This window comes from Microtus oregoni, unplaced genomic scaffold (genome assembly GCF_018167655.1).
Source record: "Microtus oregoni isolate MIOR12 unplaced genomic scaffold, Mior012 000008F_ref0000371, whole genome shotgun sequence".
NCBI classification, from domain to species: Eukaryota; Metazoa; Chordata; class Mammalia; order Rodentia; family Cricetidae; genus Microtus; species Microtus oregoni.
In genome coordinates, this window is record NW_024543067.1 from 51351405 (window position 1) to 51373049 (window position 21645).

At 45.0% G+C, this 21645-nt stretch overlaps 1 protein-coding gene across 3 annotated transcripts; it reads right to left on the reverse strand.

Annotated features, from left to right (window-relative positions):
* Positions 1-4715: 4715 nt before the first annotated feature.
* Positions 4716-17130, reverse strand: LOC121452013 (TIR domain containing adaptor protein). Of its 3 annotated transcripts, XM_041657879.1 has the most exons (6): positions 17014-17130; positions 16406-16527; positions 8947-9008; positions 8664-8810; positions 5993-6646; positions 4716-5474 (listed from the first exon to the last, which is right to left on the reverse strand). In XM_041657879.1, exons 4-6 carry the CDS (start codon positions 8728-8730, stop codon positions 5455-5457), a joined length of 741 nt encoding a protein of 246 aa, XP_041513813.1. In that variant the 5' UTR covers positions 8731-8810; positions 8947-9008; positions 16406-16527; positions 17014-17130; the 3' UTR covers positions 4716-5454. The 3 variants fall into 3 exon arrangements, with proteins under 3 accessions (XP_041513813.1, XP_041513811.1, XP_041513812.1); XM_041657877.1 differs by lacking the exon at positions 4716-5474 and having other exon boundaries at positions 5800-6646; XM_041657878.1 differs by lacking the exons at positions 4716-5474; positions 16406-16527 and having other exon boundaries at positions 5800-6646; positions 17014-17111.
* Positions 17131-21645: the final 4515 nt, after the last annotated feature.

Here is a 21645-nt window from a genome sequence, read left to right on the forward strand (position 1 = left end):
ATATGCACATTTTTTTTCCTGCTGACTTCTGCCAGTTTTTCTAGGATTTTAATCTGTGGGTCCCAGAGTAAATGACACATTCCAGAATCTCCTGGCTGGTTCGCCAAATAGGAGAGAAAAAGATATTTTGGTCCTCTGAGGTTTAAATGATAAACATATATAATTACATAGGACTCTATATATGAAAGAATATAGTTTCTGGCATTGAATACTTGATTCCTGATTGATGGAGCTGTTTGGGAAGGATTGAGGTATGGCCTCGCTTGAGGAAGTATGTCACCAGAGACAGGCTTTGAGAGCTTAAGGCCTCAATGTATTCCCAGTTGCTCTCTCAAATACCTGCCCGTGGTTCAGGTGTGAGTTTCAGCATCCTGCCCCCGGCCTTCTGTTTGCTGCCAGCTTCCCTACTGTAATAAACCTGGAATCCAAAGTCAAATAAACCCTTCCTTCTGTAAGTTGCTTTGGTCTTGGTGTTTTATCACAGCAATAGGAAGGAACCAATCTACTCTCATACATTTAAAAATATCTGTTATGTATTAGTGTTCTGGGCACCAGATCTCATTATAGATGGGTGTGAGCCATCATGTGGTTGCTGGGAATTGAACTCAGGATGTCTGGAACAGCAGTCAGTTCTCTTAACTTCTGAGCCATCTCTCCAGCACTCTCCTCTCATAAATTTATACTTGGGAATATATCTGTAAGAAATAACAAACTGAACGGGTATGGTGGCTCACACCTATAGTTTCAGCATTTGGAAGTTGAGGTGGGAGGATCACCATGTGCTTGAGTCCGAGAAGTCTTTGCCTCTCATGGAGTGGGCCTTACATCCATTAAGATCCTGGCTGTTACTCCCACAAGCTTTGTGCCACTGTGGCATTAGAAGAGCTAGTCCACTTTGAACTTCACCTTAGGTGATTTTGGAGTAACCAGCATCAAAGTCTGTGAGAATTCTCTCTTGTGCAGTTTTGATTCCCCAGGATAGTCCTCTAGTCTTCTGCTTAGGAGACAGAAGCAGCTCACTTCCAGTCAAATACAAAACAATTCTACTAGAGCCCGGAGGGGCAACACTTGAGCCTGCTCTAAGAAGAGAAAGTGGAGGAACTGATGGCTCCACAGACACTCATTCAACCTTTCCATCATGACTTTCAATTGTAGACACGCAGAATCCACTGACATGATTTGGCTACCACTTGATTTCCAAGTCAACAGTTATTCAACAAAAGGGTAGTTCAATCTACTTTTTTAAAAAAAGATTTATTTATTTATTATGTATACAACATTCTGCTTCCATGTATGCCTGCATACCAGAAGAGGGCACCAAATCTCATTATAGATGGCTGTTGGCCACCATGTGGTTACTGGGAATTGAACTCAGGACCTCTGGAAGAGCAGTCAGTGCTCTTAACCTCTGAGCCATCTCTCCAGCCCCAACCTACTTTTTTTTCTTAAGACAGGCTTTCTCTGTGTAACTGCCACGACTGTCCTGGAACTCACTTTGTAGACCAGGCTGGCCTTGAACTCAGAGATCCACCTGCCTCTGCCTCCCGAGCTGCTGGGATTATAGGCAGGCACCACCACCACCCAGTTCAACCTACTTTTTAATGCTTTTAGAAATAAAAACTCACAGTTTAGATTGTCCTAATTTTTGTCAACCAGCTTGTAGAGTCTTTAGAATAAATAAAAACATAAAATTAAAAGAAGTCTGAGCTACAGAGTGGGACCCTGTCTCAGAAAAAAAAAAAGTAGGGGTGGAAACATGGTTCAGAAGTTGATCATGCTTTCTGCTCTTCCAAGAGACCCAAATTTCGGTCCCATCCTCTAACTCCAGTGGATCTCTTCTGGATTCCAAGGGTTCTTGCACTCATGTAAACATACTGCCCTTCCCTCACATAAAAACCCACAGCAGGCACATTTTAAAGATAAAATGTTAGAGCATTCCCTTTAAGCAATATGACATCAGTGCTTGAATGGCTGTAGCTGTCAATTCTTTCATAATTGCACTGGAGGTCACAGGATGCACAGAAACCAAGTAAAATCTACAGTCATTTAAAATGAATAATGTAGCATGGTTCTTAATGTTAGATCAACAGATTATATGCTTTTGATGGCATATATATATATATATAAAATTTTAAAATACTTTATAATAGGGCTGGAGAAATGGCTCAGTGGTTAAGAGCATTGACTGTTCTTCCAGAGGACCTGAGTTCAATTCCCAGCAACCACATGGTGGCTCACAGCCATCTATAATGAGATCTGGCGCATTCTTCTGGCCTGCAGGCATACATGGAGGAAGAATGCTCTATACATAATAAATAAATAAAATCTTTAAAAAATACTTTATAATAGCAGCAGAATTATGAGGTGAGAAAAATAAATCTAATAAAAGATGAGACTATTAATGTGAAAAATATTATATAACTTTATTGAAATACATTTAAAGACATAAGTGGAGATGTTCCTTTATGGATAGGAAGGCTTTATCATAAAAGTACCTGTTTTTCCTAGTCAAATCCATAAACTAAACGTAACTCCAATAAAAATACCGACTTTTCCCTGGCAACTGACAATATGAATAAACAAAGCAGAGAAGTACAAATTAAGACAAGATAGAGTAATTTTGATAAACAAGAAGAGTGGGAAGAATTGATCCTCAGGGTATTAAAGCTTTTTAAAAGACTTGTGGTACTAACACAGGGTCTACTTGAAAGAGACCAGAGAACCAGCAACAGACACGGACATGCGACAGAATGCAGCAGCAGTGGCTGGGTCTAATGGCACACACCTTTAATCCCAGCACTGCGCTGGAGACGCAGAGGCAGACAGATCTCTGAGTCTGAGGCCAGCCGGGTTGACATAGTGAATTCTTGGCCAGTCAGCGATACACAGTGTGATCCTACCTCAAATAAACAGAAGACAACAAACAGCTATTAGTGGAGACAGGATGTAACTGATAGAAAAGAATTGGATTTCTGACTTGAAAACCAAGAGCAAACCATGCATGATAGCTTATAATGTGTGAAATCCCAGGGCTTGGGAGGCTGAGCTCGGAAGATCTCAAGTTTGTGGTCGATCTGGGCGACAGACCCTGTTTCCAAAAACCAAAAGAAAACAAGTAACAGACAAATAAAAACAACCCCAAGTGGAGGAAAGATCTAAATATTAATAGAAATACTTTGGAAGAAGATATAACCAGCTTTTTTTTTCTTCAAGATTGACTGTAGAAGGTAGGAATAACACAGGAAAGACTGTGTAAGACACAAAAGCGCTGGCTACAACGTCATACTTCATAGACAGCATTTTATATTAAGATGAAAATAGAACTTTATCGTGCTCAAAAAAAAAAAACCCTCATGATTTAGAGGAACGTAACTAAATGTTTAGGGAGAAAGGACCTAGAATTTGTTTTAAAGAGATCTTAGAACAGTGGTTCTCAACCTTCCTAATGCTGTAACCCTTTAATACAGTTTCTTGTGTTGTGGCGACTCCCAAACATAAAAATTATTTTTGTTGCTACTACATAGCTGTAATTTTGCTCCTGTTATGAATCATAAATATTTGACAAGTAGAGCATCTGACATGTGACCTCTGTGAAAGGAACGCTCGACCGCAGACTGAGAACTGCTGACCCAGAACAAGAGGAAGCTCATGAGTGACATATCATAACATCAACGTACCTCACAAACAGGTCAAACAACGGAAACACACATTGTGATGCAATGTGTGTAAAAGATAAAGTCATAAAAATAAATAACATTTTGCTGGGATGCATCTATCTATAGAAACCTCATACCGAAAAGCTCACAGTAAGTTCAAAATTAATTCAAAATAGTGGTTATTTCTGTTAGGAAACACGAGGGGCCTGGAACTCAGAACACAACGGAAACAAACATGTTGGGAATAAGGTTTGTTTACTGTATTTTTTATATTAAAGTGGTAGGTGCATGAGTATGCTATAGCATCCTTTAGATATTTTGTATGTAACAAAAAAATAATTTAAAAATAATTTGTTTTCTATAAAGGGACATGGCAAAAGGAAGAGAAGAGGCTAAGGGTATACACCAGGGGAGACAGTGACGGCTGACCATGTTTCTGTTCTCATTGAGAAGATAGGGATGCCTTGCCTCTCCCTGGGAACACACACTGTGCTAGATTGAGAACATTGATTCCTTTCAGTTCATCATAAAGACAGGTGCTATGAAGCATGGGCTCTAGCAGATGTCGGAGGAGGTCCTATGTGTCAAAGGATCCAGGTGAAGAAGCTGAGTCCTGCACCCTGCTTTTCCTTCTCCCTACTTGTTCATGTGGTCAGAATGGTTTCCAGGTTTGTTTTGTTTTTTCATTTTGATGGTGCCAGTGGTCAAAGCCAAGCCCTCATCCGTGCTAAGCAAGTATTCTACCACCAACTCCACCTATAACCCTAGATTTGCATTTCTAACCTTTTAGAAAAAGATTTCTTTATGAGTATGACTGTTTTGCCTGCAGGAGTGTGTGCGTTCCATATGTGTGTCTGGTGCCTAAGGAGGTCCTGGTCAGAGAAGGCATTAGATCCCCTGGAAGCAGAGTTATAAATAAGCACGTGAGCCTTATTTATAACTACCATGTGGATACTGGGAATTGAACCTGGATCCTCTGCAAAGGCAACAAGAGTTCTTAGCCACTGAGCCATCTCTCCAGCCCCTAGGCTTGCTTTTGTTGTTATTGTTGTTGTTTGAGAGAGGGTATAACAGCTCTGACTGTCCCGGAACTTGCTTTGTAGATCAGGCTGACCTTGAACTCACAGAGATCTGCCTGTTTCTGCCTCCTAAAGGCATGTGCCATCACCACCTGGCAAGGTTTGTATTTCAAACCTTTTTTGTTGTTCAGTAAGTGGTATTCAGTGTGGGGCTGGACGTGCCTTTCCTCCAGCTCTGTAAAGTGAGTTGATGTCTCTGGGAAAGAGCTACAGTAGTGTGAGTTTGAAGGACTTGATACCTGCCATCTCTCCCCGAGTTTCCCAGGCAACTGAGAAGAGCATTGACTTCTAGTTCATCAGTCAGGTTCACCCCTTGGTGAGGAGTGGTACCTATTTACTCCGGTGCCTGACTCCGGAGAAGAAGAGCACTGTGTGTCAGCTTCCTGTTCAGTTAAGCAGCAGACAAGACACTGCTGCCCCTCCTGACGTCACAATCTCTTGACAACTCCAATTTCTGACTTCCTCGTTGCCTTCCTGGGAGAGTCCCTGGCTCCTTCTGCCCTTCTTGGGGAATCCCCATCTTCCTCCTGGTTTCCTTGGTGGTGGTGGGGAGCATCTTCCACCGGGCCTTCTTGTGGAGCCCCCAGTAATGGAAGCGGTGGCAAGCTGACCCTGTGCCAGGTCCACAGTGCAGCTGGCGCTGGCGTCTGAGGCCATAGCTACTGGAATCCAGCACCTGGAGTGAGCTATCTCCAACTTTTCTCATGAAAACTCAAGTGTCAACTTAGTGTTTCCAGATCTGAAAGAGACCGAAGAGAATCACAAGGCTTATCACTCTTACCAGACCTAGCATCTGTCATTTCTCCCCATCAGGCCCTCCCCTGATACAGGCTGCAGTTGGTTTCTATCACCTTTTTTTTTCTTTACCATTTTGCAGTGTTAAACTGATGTCACTCCTTGCATCTGCCCAGCTCCTGGAACATGCCTCTAATCCAGTTTCAGAGAGAAACCTATTACGCTCACTAATACTACCTGCTAATTGATGACTCAGTTTGTGCTAGGCCCTGCCTGTTATAAACACTTGACACGTACTCATTCTACACTAATGGAGTCCTGATGAAGAATGAGAAATTCAAGGTTCAGTGGGGCTAAGTGACATGCCCAAGTAACCCAAATGCTAGTGGGTGAAGGAGCCAGGGTACAAACTCAGTCTTCTCCGGAAGCTTTCAATTACTGGAGCTACAGAGACTGCGTCCTAAAGTCCTTACACAGACACTGGTTGACACTTTACCCCCTCCAGGCCTGCCTGTAGCTTACAGCGTATGACAGCCTCCTTGACTTGGTAAAAGCCACCATCCTGGCCTCTGCCATCCACATAGTACATGAATCGGAGTTCCGGCGGGTAGGCGGCTCTGGTCAAACCGGATAGCAGGGGTATGGTGCAACCCTCTGCCCCGGGGGCCTCCGTCAGGGCCTGCAGCATCTGGTACTTGCACCAGGGGTCCCGGAGGAAGCCTGGGGTGATGAGTAGCACACGGCAGTGACTACTACTCAATGCCTGGCATAGTTCAGAAACAATGGCGCCGCCTGGTGTTGCATCCCGAAGCTGCAGGAAGCAGCGTAGGCTGGCCCTGCTACCCTCCAAGTAGGAGACCAGCTCCTGGGCGGTCTCTAGGTCCTCCTCACTGTGGCACACGCAGACGTCATAGTCTTTGCTCCAGCGGCCACTGCTGCAGCTGGTGTCCATGTGTGTTGGTTGCAGGGTAGGAGACATTACTGAGCTGCAGCTCGGGGGTGAGCTGCGGTTGGAGGGTGAGTCGTGGCTCGGGGGTGAGCTTCGGTTGGAGGGTGAGTCGTGGCTCGGGGGTGGGAGACCGTCCTGTGTGGCTTTCTGTGAACCATCACTTGGGTGGCTTTCCCGGGGGGCTGGCATCTTCTTAGGCTTCTTCAACAAAGCCTGCCTAAACCAGTCTACAGGGGGAAAACACAGAGCTGAGACTTGCTGCCTGCAAGTTGAAGCCCCACTCCCAAGGAAAATGGGCGGGACTCTGCCAACGACACCTTACCCGCTGTCCTACTGCCTACTGCCTTGCTGTTAGGCACACCCCTGAGGTCTTTCCTAAGAGTTCTTGCTATCTTTAAAGGTTCCCCAATACTTAGAGAACTTGAATCCTGACCAGGCGGTGGTGGTGAACGCCTTTAATCCTAGCATTTGGGAGGTGGAGGCAGGCAGATCTCTGTGAGTTTGAGGCCAGCCTGGTCTACAGAACTAGTTCCAGGACAGAGAAACCCTGTCTCAGAGAGGGGATAAAAGAAAGAAAAGAAAGAAAAAAAAAAAAACAAAAACAGGGCGGCTTTAATGGAGTTACTGTGGTGAGGGAGTGTTTGTTATAATCTAGCTACCCAAGAAGCTGAGACAGTAAGGGGTAATTCAAGGCCAGACTGGAAAAAAAATATGATTGCCATAGAAATAAAGTAAAATTTGCTGTGCGTGATGGCACACGCCTTTAATCTCAGCACCTGAGAGGCAGAGGCTGGTGGATCTCTGAGTTCAAGGTCAGCCTGGTCTACAGAGAGTTCCAGGCCAGCCAGAGCTGCATAATGAGACCCTCTCTGAAATATAAAATAAAATTTTAAATTAGAATAAAACAAATTATTTGATTATAAATTAATAATTTAATTATAAAAATAATAAATATAGATGACCTTGTTCTGTTGTAGATCATCTGCTACCCAGAGGCCACCTTAATCAGAAGGCTCGGCAGAGTAGTCAACTGTCTATGTTAGTGCACATCCTCAGATGGGGACTAATCAGACTCAAGGCCTAGCTGCAGCCCTAAGAGGAGGGGAACTGATCAAGGTAAGAATGGAAAGGGTGAAGGAAAATGGGTACAGTAATATATGCCTGTAATCCCAGAATTTGGGACACAGATACAGAGGACTGGAAGTTTAGGGTCAACCTCTACTACAATGATAAGTTCAAGGCAGCCTGGTTAATACAAATGAGTAGCTAAATAAGAGAAAAAAGCAGGCGATGGTGGCACTCGCCTTTAATCCCAGCACTCGGGAGGCAGAGGCAGGCAGATCTCTGTGTCTCTGTGAGTTCGAGACCAGCCTGGTCTACAGAGCTAGTTCCAGGACAGGCTCCAAAGCCACAGAGAAACCCTGTATCAAAAAACAACAACAAAAAAAAAAAAAAGAGAGAGAGAGAGAGAGAAAAGGTCCAAGGGTCTGGAATCTGTTGTGTTGTTCAGAGGCCGAGGGCTGCTAGTCCGAGCTCTCAGGGAATACAGAAGCCACACTTGCCCGCCCCAGATCTGACTGCAGACCTGTCATGCCTCTTGCTTGGTGACCTTAAGCAAACTGGCCTAGATCTCCATTTCCTCATGTATCAAATGAGTTTGTTAGTTCTTTTTTTTGTTCTGTTTTGTTTTTGTTTTTTTTTTCAAGACAGGGTTTCTTTGTAGCTTTGGAGCCTGTCCTGGAACTAGCTCTGTAGACCAGGCTGGTCTCGAACTCACAGAGATCCGCCTGCCTCTGCCTCCCGAGTGCTGGGATTAAAGGCATGCGCCACCACCGCCCGGCAGAGTTTGTTAGTTCTTGAAGTTAAATTGTAAGTACTCTATAATGTTAAAACTCAGCTGTACTGGGGATTGTTACATTTTTTTCTTTCCTTGTTTCCTTTCTCTGAATAGTTCTGGGAAAGAATTCAGATGTCAGGATACACACCTCAAGCCTTCGGAACAATGGTTGTCAGGCCAATAGGCTGGAAAACATCTGAATCAAAGGCCTGCAGAACCCATCATGCATCCCTGATTCCTCCCTCTCCTCGCAGCTTTGGGTCATCTCACCAGCAGCTCTGTTCTCCATCCCAGACTTTCCGCATCTCTCCTCTGCATTTGGAAGAGTCCCTCTTCTCACCTCACCAGCAGACTGGGAATTACCCTCTCAGGGACCAGAGCGTAACTAGGAGACAGGCTCCACTCACCAGCTAACTTGTCTCGAGGCTTCTTGGACTGAGTGGAAGAGGCTGGGACGGAGGAGGACGAAGCCATAGTGCAGGCCTCCAAACTAACCCTGGGAGAGCAGGCATTGGGGGCGTGGCAGGGTGGGAGAGAGCCATGGAGCAGCCATCCTGCAAAGGACAACAAAAGTTGTACTTACCTACCTGGGAAGTTCTGCTTTTCTCCTAGTCCCTAAGGGTTCAGTCTCTCACCACGTCCATGGGACCAGGGAAATGACCCAGATCTGTGAAGTGTGACCAGACTTACAAGGTACAAACTTGGTAGAGTGACTGTTCTCTGCTGCAGCTGGCCAGGAATACATCTGAGATCTAGGAAAACAGGGAGGACAGGCAGCTCTTTAGAAGGACTTCCTGTGTCAATGCCGAAACAGGAGAGGGACTGGCCATTTGGACAGGTAGATGAGTGTTAAACAGTCTTGCTACATTTTCTCTGTCTATCTTGCTCTAACCCCATCCACCCACTCACCTAGCCCTTGCCTGTCAGCTAGGGAAACAATGTCATAAAACGGTGAAGACTGCCAACTACACATACATTGCCGGGATTTGCACTTCATGCTGATCAGGGCCTTCAATAATCTTTCTAGGCTTTGGTGTCTCCATCTGTGATACTAGAAACTGCAACTCAGCATTACCATGTGAACAACATGAAGAAATTTATGTAATGTACTAACAGCACCTTGTGTGTAAAAAATGGTTAAGAAAGTATTGTGGATTAGTATGTCTCAGGTACACAGGAGGTTGAGGCAGCTGGATTACTTCTATCTATGAGTTTGGATCAGCTTCAGAAATCTTTTGAAACACCTCCCCCCCCCCCTTTTGTTTTGTTTTTCAGGACAGAGTTTCTCTGTGTAACAGCTCTGGTTGTCCTGGAACTTGCTTTGTAGACCAGGCTGGCCTTGAACTCACAGAGATCCACCCACCTCTGCCTCCCAAGTGCTGGAATTCAAGGTGTGTGCCATCAGTGGTCTTGAGATCCCGTCTTAAAACAGTGAGGTGTGGTGGTACATGCCTGTAATCCTAGCACTCACAGGAGGACTGCTGCAAATTTCAGGTCAGCTTGGGCTACATAGTTAGTTCCTGGCTACCTAGGGATATATAGTGAGCTGTGGGAGGGAATTTAGTCCTCAGTACTTTTGTTTTTATTTCTTTAACTTATTTTTTATGTTTTGTTTTTTTAAGAAGGTTTCTCTCTGTAGCCTTGGCTGTCTTGGAACTCAGTCTGTAGACCAGGCTGGCCTTGAACTCAGAGATCCACCTGCATCTGCTAGGATTAAGGTGGCACTGTCTGGCAGTCCTTAGTACTTTTAAAACCCAATTCCTAGTTCGAGTTTATCCCTTAGTCCTTAATTCTTTTAAATTGTGTGTGTGTGTGTGTGTGTGTGTGTGTGAGAGGGGGGGGGGTGAGGGAGGTGCAAGCACATGGTATTCCACAGCCTATGTGGAAGACAAAAGGCAGCTTTTAGAGGCTGATTCATTCTCTCCTTCCAGTACAAGTTCTGGGGGTTGAATTTAGATCACCAGGTTAGTACAACAAGCAGAGTTACTCACTGTGCAATATTGTCATATTGCCCTTTCATGTGGGAAGAATATATTTGGTTTATAAGATTCAATATTATGACATTAATCTTCCCAAAATTGATCTTTAGTTCAGTGCTATCTCTGACTAGCAGGTTTTTTAAAAAAAATTTTCTATTTTTATTTTTATTTTGGGACACGTTATCAAATTGCTTAAGAATTTGTATGAAAACACGAAGGACCAAGAATGCTCTTCTGTGTTCTCTGCACACCACAAGGATAGAGTGGTTCTGATGCTGGAGCTCTCTTAGCTTTGGTTTTAGGGAGAAGACTCTGTGGGAGCAGAGCCTATTCGAATGCAGGGGAGCCCTAGCATTCTCGAGGCAATTCTCCAGCTGAAGGAAGGTAGAGAGCTGGGTTTGGGAGCTAGTAATAATGAACACAGGGTTGTTTTCTGGCTTTTTGCTGAATCTGCAGGCGTCATAACAAAAGTTTCCTCTGGGAATCCATACAGAAACAAATCTGTAATCAGAAGTTTCAAAATTTTAAAAATGTAAATTTTGTCTGGCAGTGGTGGCACATGCATTTAATCCCAGCACTTGGGATTAACGTGCTGCAGAGGCAGGCACATCTTTGTGAGTTCAAGGCCAGCTTGGACTACAAAGCCAGTATCAGGATAGCCAGGGCTACACAAAGAAACCCTGTCTCGGATAACAAAACAAAATATATAAATTTAAAAAAATGTAAGTGTGTGTTGGACATTAATGAACAAGTACCGCAGTTGAAGGAACTGCACTATGTTGAAGGTGCTGCACTATGAAGGCAGTGTGGTGACCGATCCTAATTGCTGGTATGTTTAGAATGAGACTAGCAAGGCACTCCCTCCCATGGGGTATCTGTGAGGCTGCTCTCCGAAATGACTGGAACGCAGAGCGCTGATGTAATGAATGCATCAATCCCTTCCCAGATTCATGATCTAATGCCATGACAGGGAGGCGTGGAAGTGTAGCCTAGCGGAGAAATCAATTTTTGTTTTAATAGAAAATGTATTGTTTGCCCTTGATAAAAACTGGAGAATAACTTAATTTTTAAAAATGATATTATAAAGTTGAAGATAACATAAAAATAGTATGAAAACAAAAACATCATATAGTATGATATTTAACTTGAATATCCAGATGTAAGTTTTATGAAACAGGGCTGGGGATAGCTTAGGGGAGAGCAAACACTTAACTGATAGAGATATTTGTGTTCACCTACACTTAACATGCACAAAGCCCTGCATGGATCCTTAGTAAAGGAAAAAAGGAGGAGGGGGAGGGGAGGAAGAGTGTGTAGAAGAGGAGTAGGAGGAAGGAAGGAAGCAAGTAAGGTTTTTGAAATAACTCACCCTTTTATAGCACATCCTGATTTGGGGCAACTGCCTTTTTTTATTGCTTTAGAACAACAAAGACAAAAACAACAACAAAAAAACTATGGCTGGAGATGTAGCACTGGGGTAGAGTGCTTGCTTAGCTTGCACAGATGAGGCCTAGCGCCGAGGTCAGGGGAAGAAGGGTGAGAGAGAGGAAGAGGAGAAGAAGATGAAAAAGGAGCAGGGGAGAATTAAGTCAATAGTTTAACAGTACATCCATTGGAAGCAGGGGTGGGTGGGTGGAGGGGGATATGCCCATTAACTGTCATTATGGAAAAGTGTAAGCATAGGAAATAACAGCATTTCTGACAGGATAATTGTGCGAGATGGCAGACAAGTTCCTGTAAGCATGTATTTCCCAGATAAAACCTCATGCACCTTCCTTTTTTATTATAAGTTCTTTTGCAGCCAAGGCTGGGGAGCAATCAGACATGACTAAACTTTTCCCAGATGCAGAGGGACCGTCACCCCAGTAGAGCAGATAAGATACTGAGTCCAGGCCTCCTTCTGGCAGATCTGATCACCAGCTCTGTCTAATCTGACTCACAGGGACTCACAAGAGGTCACGTTCCCTTTTTAAATGCGCACAAAGCAGAATGACATGCACCTCAGAGGCCCACTTTATAGAGAATGACACACATTTCACAGAAAGCTGGCAAGGAGCTCCCTCAAAAGAGAACCCTCTAGAGAACTGGGCATGGTGGCACAGGCCTATCATCCCATTAGGGATTTAGGAAGCTTTGGCATGAAGATCACTTCTAGTTCAAGGTCAGCCTGGACTACACAGTGAGTCCCAGGCTAGCTTGGGATATAAATTGAAAACCCTCCTCAATAAAAAACAAAACAAGACACACACAGACACACACACACAACAACCCCACTTGAGAAAAACAAAGTAAAATGTAAAGACATTCCTGGAGATTCTTATTGGGTGGTTTAGAAGAGAAGCCTAAGTTTTATGAGTTTTCTAGAAAATTCTAATGCATGGAAGCATTAATCTAGATGTTAAACTATATATATATATATACACACACACACACATACTTGATGTGATATTTTATGTGTATATGAATATATAATATACATGCATATATAAACACATAAAATACACATTATAATATATATTAAGACACACACACGTGTGCACACTTACACAATACTAATACACTTTCTAATTTTATTTTATTTTTTAAATATTTATTTGTTATGTATACAATGTTCTGTCTGTATGCCTGAAGGCCAGAAGACGGTACCAGATCTCACTACAGATGGTTATGAGCCACCATGTGGTTGCTGGGAATTGAACTCAGGACCTTTGGAAGAGCAGGGAATGCTCTTAACCACTGAGCCATCTCTCCAGCCCCACTTTCTAATTTTAAAAGCAAATAAATTGTTGATATTTATAATCAGTGAAATTTACTTATTTATTTTTATTTTGGAGGGAGTTAAGGTAGGGTCTCTTATAGTACACACTGGCCTCTCACTCTCTAGCCCAGAATGACTCTGAACTCTAGATCTTCCTGCCTCCACATTCTGTGTGCTGGGATTACATGCAAATATATTGTGTATGTTCTAAATATATATGCCTAAATGATGTGTTTCTTTTGTACTTATTATGCTGTGAATTTTGTGTAAATATGCAGGTAGTTAATATAGATTGTGTCAGGAGCATTCAGGAGGCAGAGGCAGGAAGATCTTTGTATGTGTTTGCGTGTTAAGGGCAGTGTGGTCTACATAGTGAGTTCCAGACCAGGCAGACCCGCAGAGTGGAAACCCTGTCTTAAAAAAAACCAAACCATGGGCTGGAGAGATGGCTCAGAGGTTAAGAGCATTGCCTGCTCTTCCAAAGGTCCTGAGTTCAATTCCCAGCAACCACATGGTGGCCCACAACCATCTGTAATGGAGTCTGGTTCCCTCTTCTGGCCTGCAGGCACACACATAGACAGAATATTGTATACACAATAAATAAATAAATATTAAAAAAAAACAAACAAACCATGGGCTGGAGAAATGGCTCAGAGGTTAAGAGCACTGATAGTACTTCCAGAGGTCCTGAGTTCAGTTCCCAGCAACCACATGGCTCACATGAAATCTGGTGCCCTCTTCTGGCCTGCAGGCATACATGCAAATAGAACACTGTATACAAAATAAATAAATAAATCTTAAAAAAAAAATCAAACCATCTGGATGGTGGTGGTGATCACCTTTGATTCCAGCACTCAGGAGGCATAGGCAGGCAGAGCTCTGAGTTGGATGTCAGCCTGGTCTACAAAGCAAATTCTCGGACAGCCAGGGCTACACAGAGAAACCCTGTCTCGAAAAACAAAACGAAAACCTGTCTTCAGGCATTAGCTACCCCTGGAGCTTAAAAATGGCTTTCCCCCCTCTTTTTTTAAGTAGTTCTGGAGATAGGGAATCTAGCTCATTGTAAGCACTCTACCGCTGAGCTACATCTTACAACTCCAATGAGTGCTTCTAATACACTTTCAAAAAAAATTTATTTATTTATTATGTATACAGTGTTCTATCTGTATGTATGCTTGCAGGCCAGAAGAGGGCACCAGACCTCATTACAGATGGTTGTGAGCCACCATGTGGTTGCTGGGAATTGAACTCAAGACCTTTGGAAGAACAGGCAATGCTCTTAACCACTGAGCCATCTCTCTAGCTTCCTAATACACTTTTTTTTTTGTTTTGTTTTTTGAGACAGGGTTTCTTTGTGGTTTTGGAGCCTGTCCTGGAACTAGCTCTTGTAGACCAGGCTGGTCTCAAACTCACAGAGATCCGCCTGCCTCTGCCTCCCGAGTGCTGGGATTAAAGGCGTGCGCCACCACCGCCCGGCCCCTAATACACTTTTAAAAGGCACTGTAGATAAAGGTAGTGAAAAGTACCTACGATCTTAAAGACAAGTGCTGACCTGTGCACTACCAGAGTCGTAAGGATTTACTGTAAAGCAACAGCAGCTGAGGCAGAACGACTGTTGGGGAAGGGAAAGCAGACAATATAAAACCAGAGTGTCGCTATGCAGACCTGCATCCCAGCCATCTCCTGCCTTACACAATGGACACTGAGATGTGCTATACAGACCTGCATCCCAGCTATCTCCTGCCTTACACAATGGTGACACTGAGGTTCAGTAGAGAAAAATTATGGTCTTTCCACCTTGTCCTCCTATTTTGAGATAGGGTTTGTTTTAGCCCAGGCTGGCATTCAATTGTTATGTAGCTGAGAATGACACTGAGCTTCTGGTCCTCCAGCCTCCACTTCTGAAGTGCTGGGATCATCGGCAAGGGCTATGAAGCCCAGTTTTATGCCATGCTGGGGATCCAACACACGGGTTTGTGCATTCTAGGGAAGAGTTCTACCAACCGAGCTACACCACCAGTCCCAGAAAGGTGCTCTTTGCAATCCATAGGATTAGGTCTCCTTAGTATTGTGGGGAACTTTAATCTCAATTTACATCTCAATATATACAAACTAAATTTCAAATAGGTATTAGAGATAGCTGTGACTAGCAAGACAATAAAGATCTTATAGGAAAACATATGACATGATTTATGACTTTGGAGTAGACAAAACAAAATATTGAGATATGGTCTCATTTTATAGAGGCTGGCCTAAAACGCAGTACATAGGCCAGACTGGTCTCAAACTCACAGCCATCTGCCTGAGTGCCAAGAATACAGGTGAGAACCATTACATTTGGCTTAAAAAAAAAAAATTCAGATGTGATACAGTCTGTATAAGGGGAAAATGATAAATTGAAAAACATTAATGTAAAGACTTTTGCCCCCAAAGATATCATTAGGAGAGTGAGGACAGAATCTGCTGAAACAGAGGTGATGTTTAAAAATATGTATCTAGCCGGGCAGTGGTGGCGCACACCTTTAATCCCTGCACTTGGGAGGCAGAGGCAGGTGGATCTCTGTGAGTTCGAGGCCAGCGTGGTTTACAAGAGCTAGTTCCAGGACAGCCAGGGCTGTTACACAGAGAAACTCTATCTTGGAAAACAAAACAAAACAAAACAAAAGTATCTAATGAATGCCTTTAACTCCCAAATATTTCTAGAACTCCCATATGCTGCTGAGAGGCATGTATGGAGAGAAGACTTGAACAGTCATCTCACAGAAGGGATAATCAAATGATCAGCAGACAGAAAGATCGATGCTCGGTTTACCGTCCTCAGAGAAATGCAAATTGAAACCTCAGAGCATCAACACTGGGCAGTGAGCAGAAACAGCTACAGAAAGGACACTGGCTGGAGCTTAATAAGGACAGAAGAGTGAGCATGCTCACAGTGCTGCTGGGAGTGCGGGGCTAACCCAGGCTGGCCAGCCTTGACCTCACCTCCTCTCCGCTCCACTGTGCTGAGTACAGGGGTCTGCTGTGCTACCCAGGAAGCATAGCCTTCTTTTTTTTTTTAAACTTAGAAAATATTAATGTGTTTGGATGTTTTGCCTGTGTGTATGTCTGTGTACCACTTTCCTGCCAGGTGCCTGCAGAGGCCAGAAGAAGGTATTGGATCCATGAGGGTTCTGAAGATCGAACCAGGGTCCCCTAGAAGAGCACCCAGTGCTCTTAACCGCGGAGCCTTTGCTCTAGCACCCAGCACAATTATTTTGGAAAGATGCTGCACACTATATAATCAAACCGAGCAATCACACACAAGTCACACTACTCAAAACAGGCCAAAGATGAAAACAAGCATGTCCGTCAGTAAAATGGATAAACAATATGCAGTCCATCTTTCTGACAGAATATCATACATCATACATACGCGCATACAAAGACTTGCTGTTCTGGATGCAGGTTACACAAACAAGCCTGTGAAAAGTGGTTTGGCGGGACTCAGGATCTGTGCACTTTTCCATATGTTTGTTATGTTTTGTTTCTTAAAGTCTGAAAACAAAGCAGGCAAGATTTCCACTGAGTCATTCCCGGGTAGGTGTGTCAGCTAGAGTACTCCCTACTTCCTTCTCTAGTTGGCACTTCTCGGGTTTCTAGATTACCTTCCACCCAGTGGACCTAAGTCCAAACTATTACTACACCCCCCTTGGTTCTTGGCACGACAGTCGTCCCTGTGACTGTGGTAGCGACAGAACACCGCCAGAGTCAAGCCCAAGAGCAGGGGCCAGGCTGTGACCAGAGCGAGACTGCCAGGAGCCAGAGAGAGCCACCTGATGCGGCCAGGCTGCTGAAGCCCAGCCGCACTAACGGCCCCGCGCCCGCTGCGGTGCCACAGGAAGGTGGCGGCATTCCGGGAGTGCAGGACGGCGGGTTGGAAGGGGCGGGGCAGGGAAGCGGGTGTCCCAGGAAAGAAAGGAGCGACTCCCAGGGCCCGGCCGCCCACCGCTCTGCGTCCCCACGTCCCCACCGCCCGCTCACCTGCGCGACCCCGCGCTGCCGGCTGCAGGCTCGGCCGGGAAGTGCCAGCGCCCCGGCTCCCGGAAGCTCCTCGGCCGCCGCCCTCCTGCCCGCACCAGCCGCCCTCCTGCCCGCGCCCGCCCGCCGGTGTGCCCGCCCGACCCTAGGGGGCGCTCGCCCGTCCGCGTCGCCCGGGCTTCACCCACCCGCTGCTGAACCCTTGCCGCCGTGAAGTTCTCAGCCCAGGTTTGCCCCTTCTGAGCGCGTGGGAACGAGGGGAAAACTCCTCCAGCAAGGGAGGCACAGAAAAATGAGGCATTTTCCCAAAAGTCTCTCAAGGTAGGTTAAATGGTACCAAGTAGACGGACCAGCCCCGGGGAGGTGGATACCTTTATGGAAGGAGGGTCCTATTAATGTTGACGCCCACAGCCTGGAATGAGTCTTGCCAAAAGTGTTTGCCCTCAGGGCAGGGATTTCCGGATGGATATTCAACTGCAGTTCCCAGGGTACCAAACTACTGGGGGGAAAAAAAGGTGGTTAGGCAAGATGTTGGCACGTCCTGATGAAATACTTAAGTTCTTTGCACCTACTTCCTATAGTTCTTGCTGTGAACTTTGTGACCCTCCAAGGGAATAACACAACATTTCCTTCCACAGAAGTCTTCTTAAAATGTCAACCTCAGACTGAGCGGTGGTGGCACATGCCTTGATCCCAGCGCTCGGGACACAGTCAGGCGAACCTCAGTTCCAAGACAGCCAGGGCTGTTACACAAAGAAACCCTATCTCGAAAAACAAAAGTAAACAAAGTCAACCTGAAAACAACACATGAAATGCTGGCAGGTGGGAGTTTAATGGGCAGGTGTAAGGCCTTATCTACCCCTCTAGACTGATTTCTTTTGCTCTCCAGCCAGTCAAAAAGGATAACTTGGTCTGAGGGAGACAGTTTGTGCTGTGGGGGCTGTTCATGAGTGATCTTTCTAGGCTTACTCACCAAAATTACACTCTTCTGGTTGCTGATGTTGAAAGAGATGAATATTCATCAGGAGAGCACTGGCAACCAGAATTCCTGGAAAGAAGTTGTGTCTGCAAACGCGGATTGATTAGACCTGTAGTGATGTGGAGAGGTTGGGATGTTGCCTGTCCAGAGGCTAATCACTTCATCCCTCTGAATAGCCATTCCTTGAGCATATTCCTAGCTGCACAACCCAAAAGCTAAGGATGTCATCAGAAAACATCTGAGGCCTTTAGGAAAGCTTCTCCCATCATTACATTGGCTTGATTTATGAATTTGTTCTGTAAAACTTTAAAACTTTGTGAAGCCATTTCCACATTGGGACATGTAATTTGGGGTAACCTAAATCTGTGTTCTTGAGCCTTGGCCAACTCAAATATGGCTCAAGAATAAACGCTTATTCCCTTTACGGAAAGAGCTGTCCTGTGTTTTTGCTGTCAGCATCTTCGTCGTCTGTGTTTGTGTCTCCTACAGTTGCTCACACTTGGTGAACGCTTTTGCTCCTTGGTGAGGACGTCTCTATTCTCCCTGTGCCTAGCTGCGTTTGTTAAAAAACAAAACAAAACAAAACCCTCTAGCCAGGCTCATTTCTGTGCCTTAGGAAAGTCTTTCTTCCTCTTTTGTTTGTTTTTGAAGACAGGGTCTCCAGTAGCCCTAGGCTAACCTCAAACTTGGCTACGTAATTCAAATGACTTTGGATTTTTCTGGTCTTCCTGCTGCTGACCCCAAATTCTGGGATCACAGGCTTGTGCCACTTCACCTGGCCAGGAAAACCCTTAAAAAAGAAACTGAGGCTGAAGAGTGGTTAATATCACCTCCTGCTCTTCCAGAGGAATTGATGAATCCCAGCATCCTCATCAGGTGGCTCACAATTGGCTGTAACTCCAGTTTTCCAACTTCCTCTTCTGGCCTCCACTCCCCTGCCCCCACAGCATAAATGCACAGACAAAATACAAATCTTAAACATTATTACTATTGCATATGTATAGGTCATAGGACAGCTTTTGGGAGTTCTCTTCCACCTTGTTGAGGCAGGATCTCTCCTTTTAGCCATGCTATGTACTCTCAGCTGACTGGCTCTTTCCCTACTTCCCTTCTTGACAGGCTGAATCCTGGGAATACTGACATATGCAACCGTACCATGTTTTTTTTTTTTCCTTAGGTTCTTGGGATTTAAATTAAATTGTTGGGCCCAAATAGTGTTTTGAGCCCTTAGAAAGCCTTTTAAGTTCTGCCCTCCCCAGTCCTTCCCAGAAATCCCTTTGCCTTGGCCCTACCTCTCATTGCAGTATAGACTCCCTGGGTCCAGGGAAGGACCTTTGGGGTCCAGCAGGAATGCTTAGATGGACACTCAGACTACAGGACAAGCTCCGGGATGTCTGGGTTTGAGGGCAAAGTTGAGGTCTTGGTCCAGCTCCTCACATAGTTTAAAGGGCAAGACAGATGTAATCACATGCCCATAAAGGCTTTCCCATGGGATCAAATTAAAGTCCTGCAGGAACAGAGGATTCCTTAGGCATTAATGTTTATAGCACCTATTTCTTTGGACCCTTAGACTGTGATGGCTATACCAGATCACTATGGGGCACCTAAAGAGCTACCATCCAGGGCTAAGGAGTTAATTCTCTGGCCTGACTGACCCCAGGGGCTAAATAAAGCCTGTTGGCTATGCTCCTGACAAGTCCCCTCTAACATTTCAGTACTACCTGCTGATAGCTTTTCTGTTGCTTACTGCCTCATGCCTGGCTCTCTCCAAACCACACACAGACTTAAGGTCTCCCAGCTGGCCCATCTCTCCTGTACCCTTCGCTATATGATGTCTGTTAGGAATTTTTCCTAGCAAGCTTTTTGCTGATGCAAAAATCCCAATCAAGCCAAATTAAGAAACATCCAGGTTTAATGGGATTCCTGTGCTCTTGGGTGGCCCCGAGGGGGAACCGGGAGGCAGCAAACAGGGGTGGGGGTGGAGGTGAGGGGGGCACAGGGGACCACCATGAGGGGACTTTCCGGGGAAGCAGTTTAAGTAGACTGGGGGAATGGTCGAGATTTTGGCGGGCTCGTCTTGACACTCTTCCCGGGAGGGGTCAAGGCTTGGTGGGCACAGGGATGGGGCCTCCAAAGACGGAGACCAGAGACCAGGGCTTGGGACTTACAACTTCTACCTTTACCTTTTACTTTTCATCCTCTCCAAAGGACTTTTGATGGAGCCATTTTCCCAGGAAGCTCTATTCTAATTCACTCTTCTGCTGCTACCATCTATGCCTTAAACTGCATTCCATGGTCACCTCTGACCCGCTGGGTGCTGAGTTCAGCTGGCACGTGACATTTCTTCTGGTGCCTACTTCTTGGTTTTCACGATTCTACACTCCTGGATTTTCTCCTGCCTCATGGGTCCCTTCCGCATTCATTCAGTTCTCTCTAAGTGCCAGTGAGTGGGTCCCTCCAGCTCTCGTGTTCTCCTTAACCCTTTACTCTCCTTTGATGATGCTGTTGTTCTATAGCCTCTCTACAGCCCAGTCACCCATGACTGGTGTGGGATGTCCTTCTGTATATGTGTTGTGTTTATTGGTGGATGAATAAAGCTATTTGGGCCAATGACTTAGCTGAGTAAAGCCAGGCCGGAAATCAGGACAGAGATAGAGAGACAGAGTAGGTGGAGTCAAAGAGATGCCATGTTGCTGCCGAAAGAGGAAGACACCCACTAGAACCTTACCAGTAGGCCACAGCATCATGGTGACACACAGATTAATAGAAATGGGTTAAGATATAACAGCTGGCTAGAAATATGAATGGACCATTGGTCAAACAGTGTTGGAATTAATATAGTTTCTGTGTGATTATTTGGGGTCTCGGCTTACACATGACACCTCCCACAGGTACTTTCCTTTCAGCATGTCCCACACCAGGCTACTCATTTTGCTGTTCTTCCCTGTGTCATTTCTGTGAGAAACATGGTACCCATTTGGCTGTTTAGCCGGAAACCTAGGAAATAATGGCTCCATTTCACATTGTCATTGTCACTACATTGCTCCATGTGTTATGTGTTTCCCACCATGACTGTCACCTGCTATTTGGGCTGCAACAGCCTTCATCTAGAATTGTTTTCTGTGACTTCCCCAGATCACCTCTTGTGTTGTTGTTGAGGATCAAACCCAGGGCCATCCACATGCTGAACGCTCTGCCACCAGGCTGCACCTGAGTCAGAGGGAGTTTTTTTTTTTTAAGATTTATTTATTTATTACATATACAATGTTCTGCCTGCATGTATGTCTGTTTTTGGTTTTTTTTTAAAGACAGGGTTTCTCTGTGTAGCCCTGGCTGACCTAAAACTAGCTTTGCAGACCTGGCTGTCCTCAAACTCACAGGGATTCTCTTGCCTCTGCCTCTTGAATGCTGGGATTGAAGGCATGGGCCACCACCACTCTTAGCAGGAGAGAGATTTTTACAAGGGAAATCTGATCATGTTGCTCTCTGTTTAAAACTCTTCTGCTAGGCTTCTGCCAAGAAGAAATCCAAGCTTCTTAGGGTGACTCTTCAGACCCTGGTTCCTCTTCTTTCCCGCCATGATCCAGTCAGAATGCTACTTTGAATCCTGCGATAGACTGAATGTTGGTAGCCAGAAGCTCGGGCTTTATAGGTTG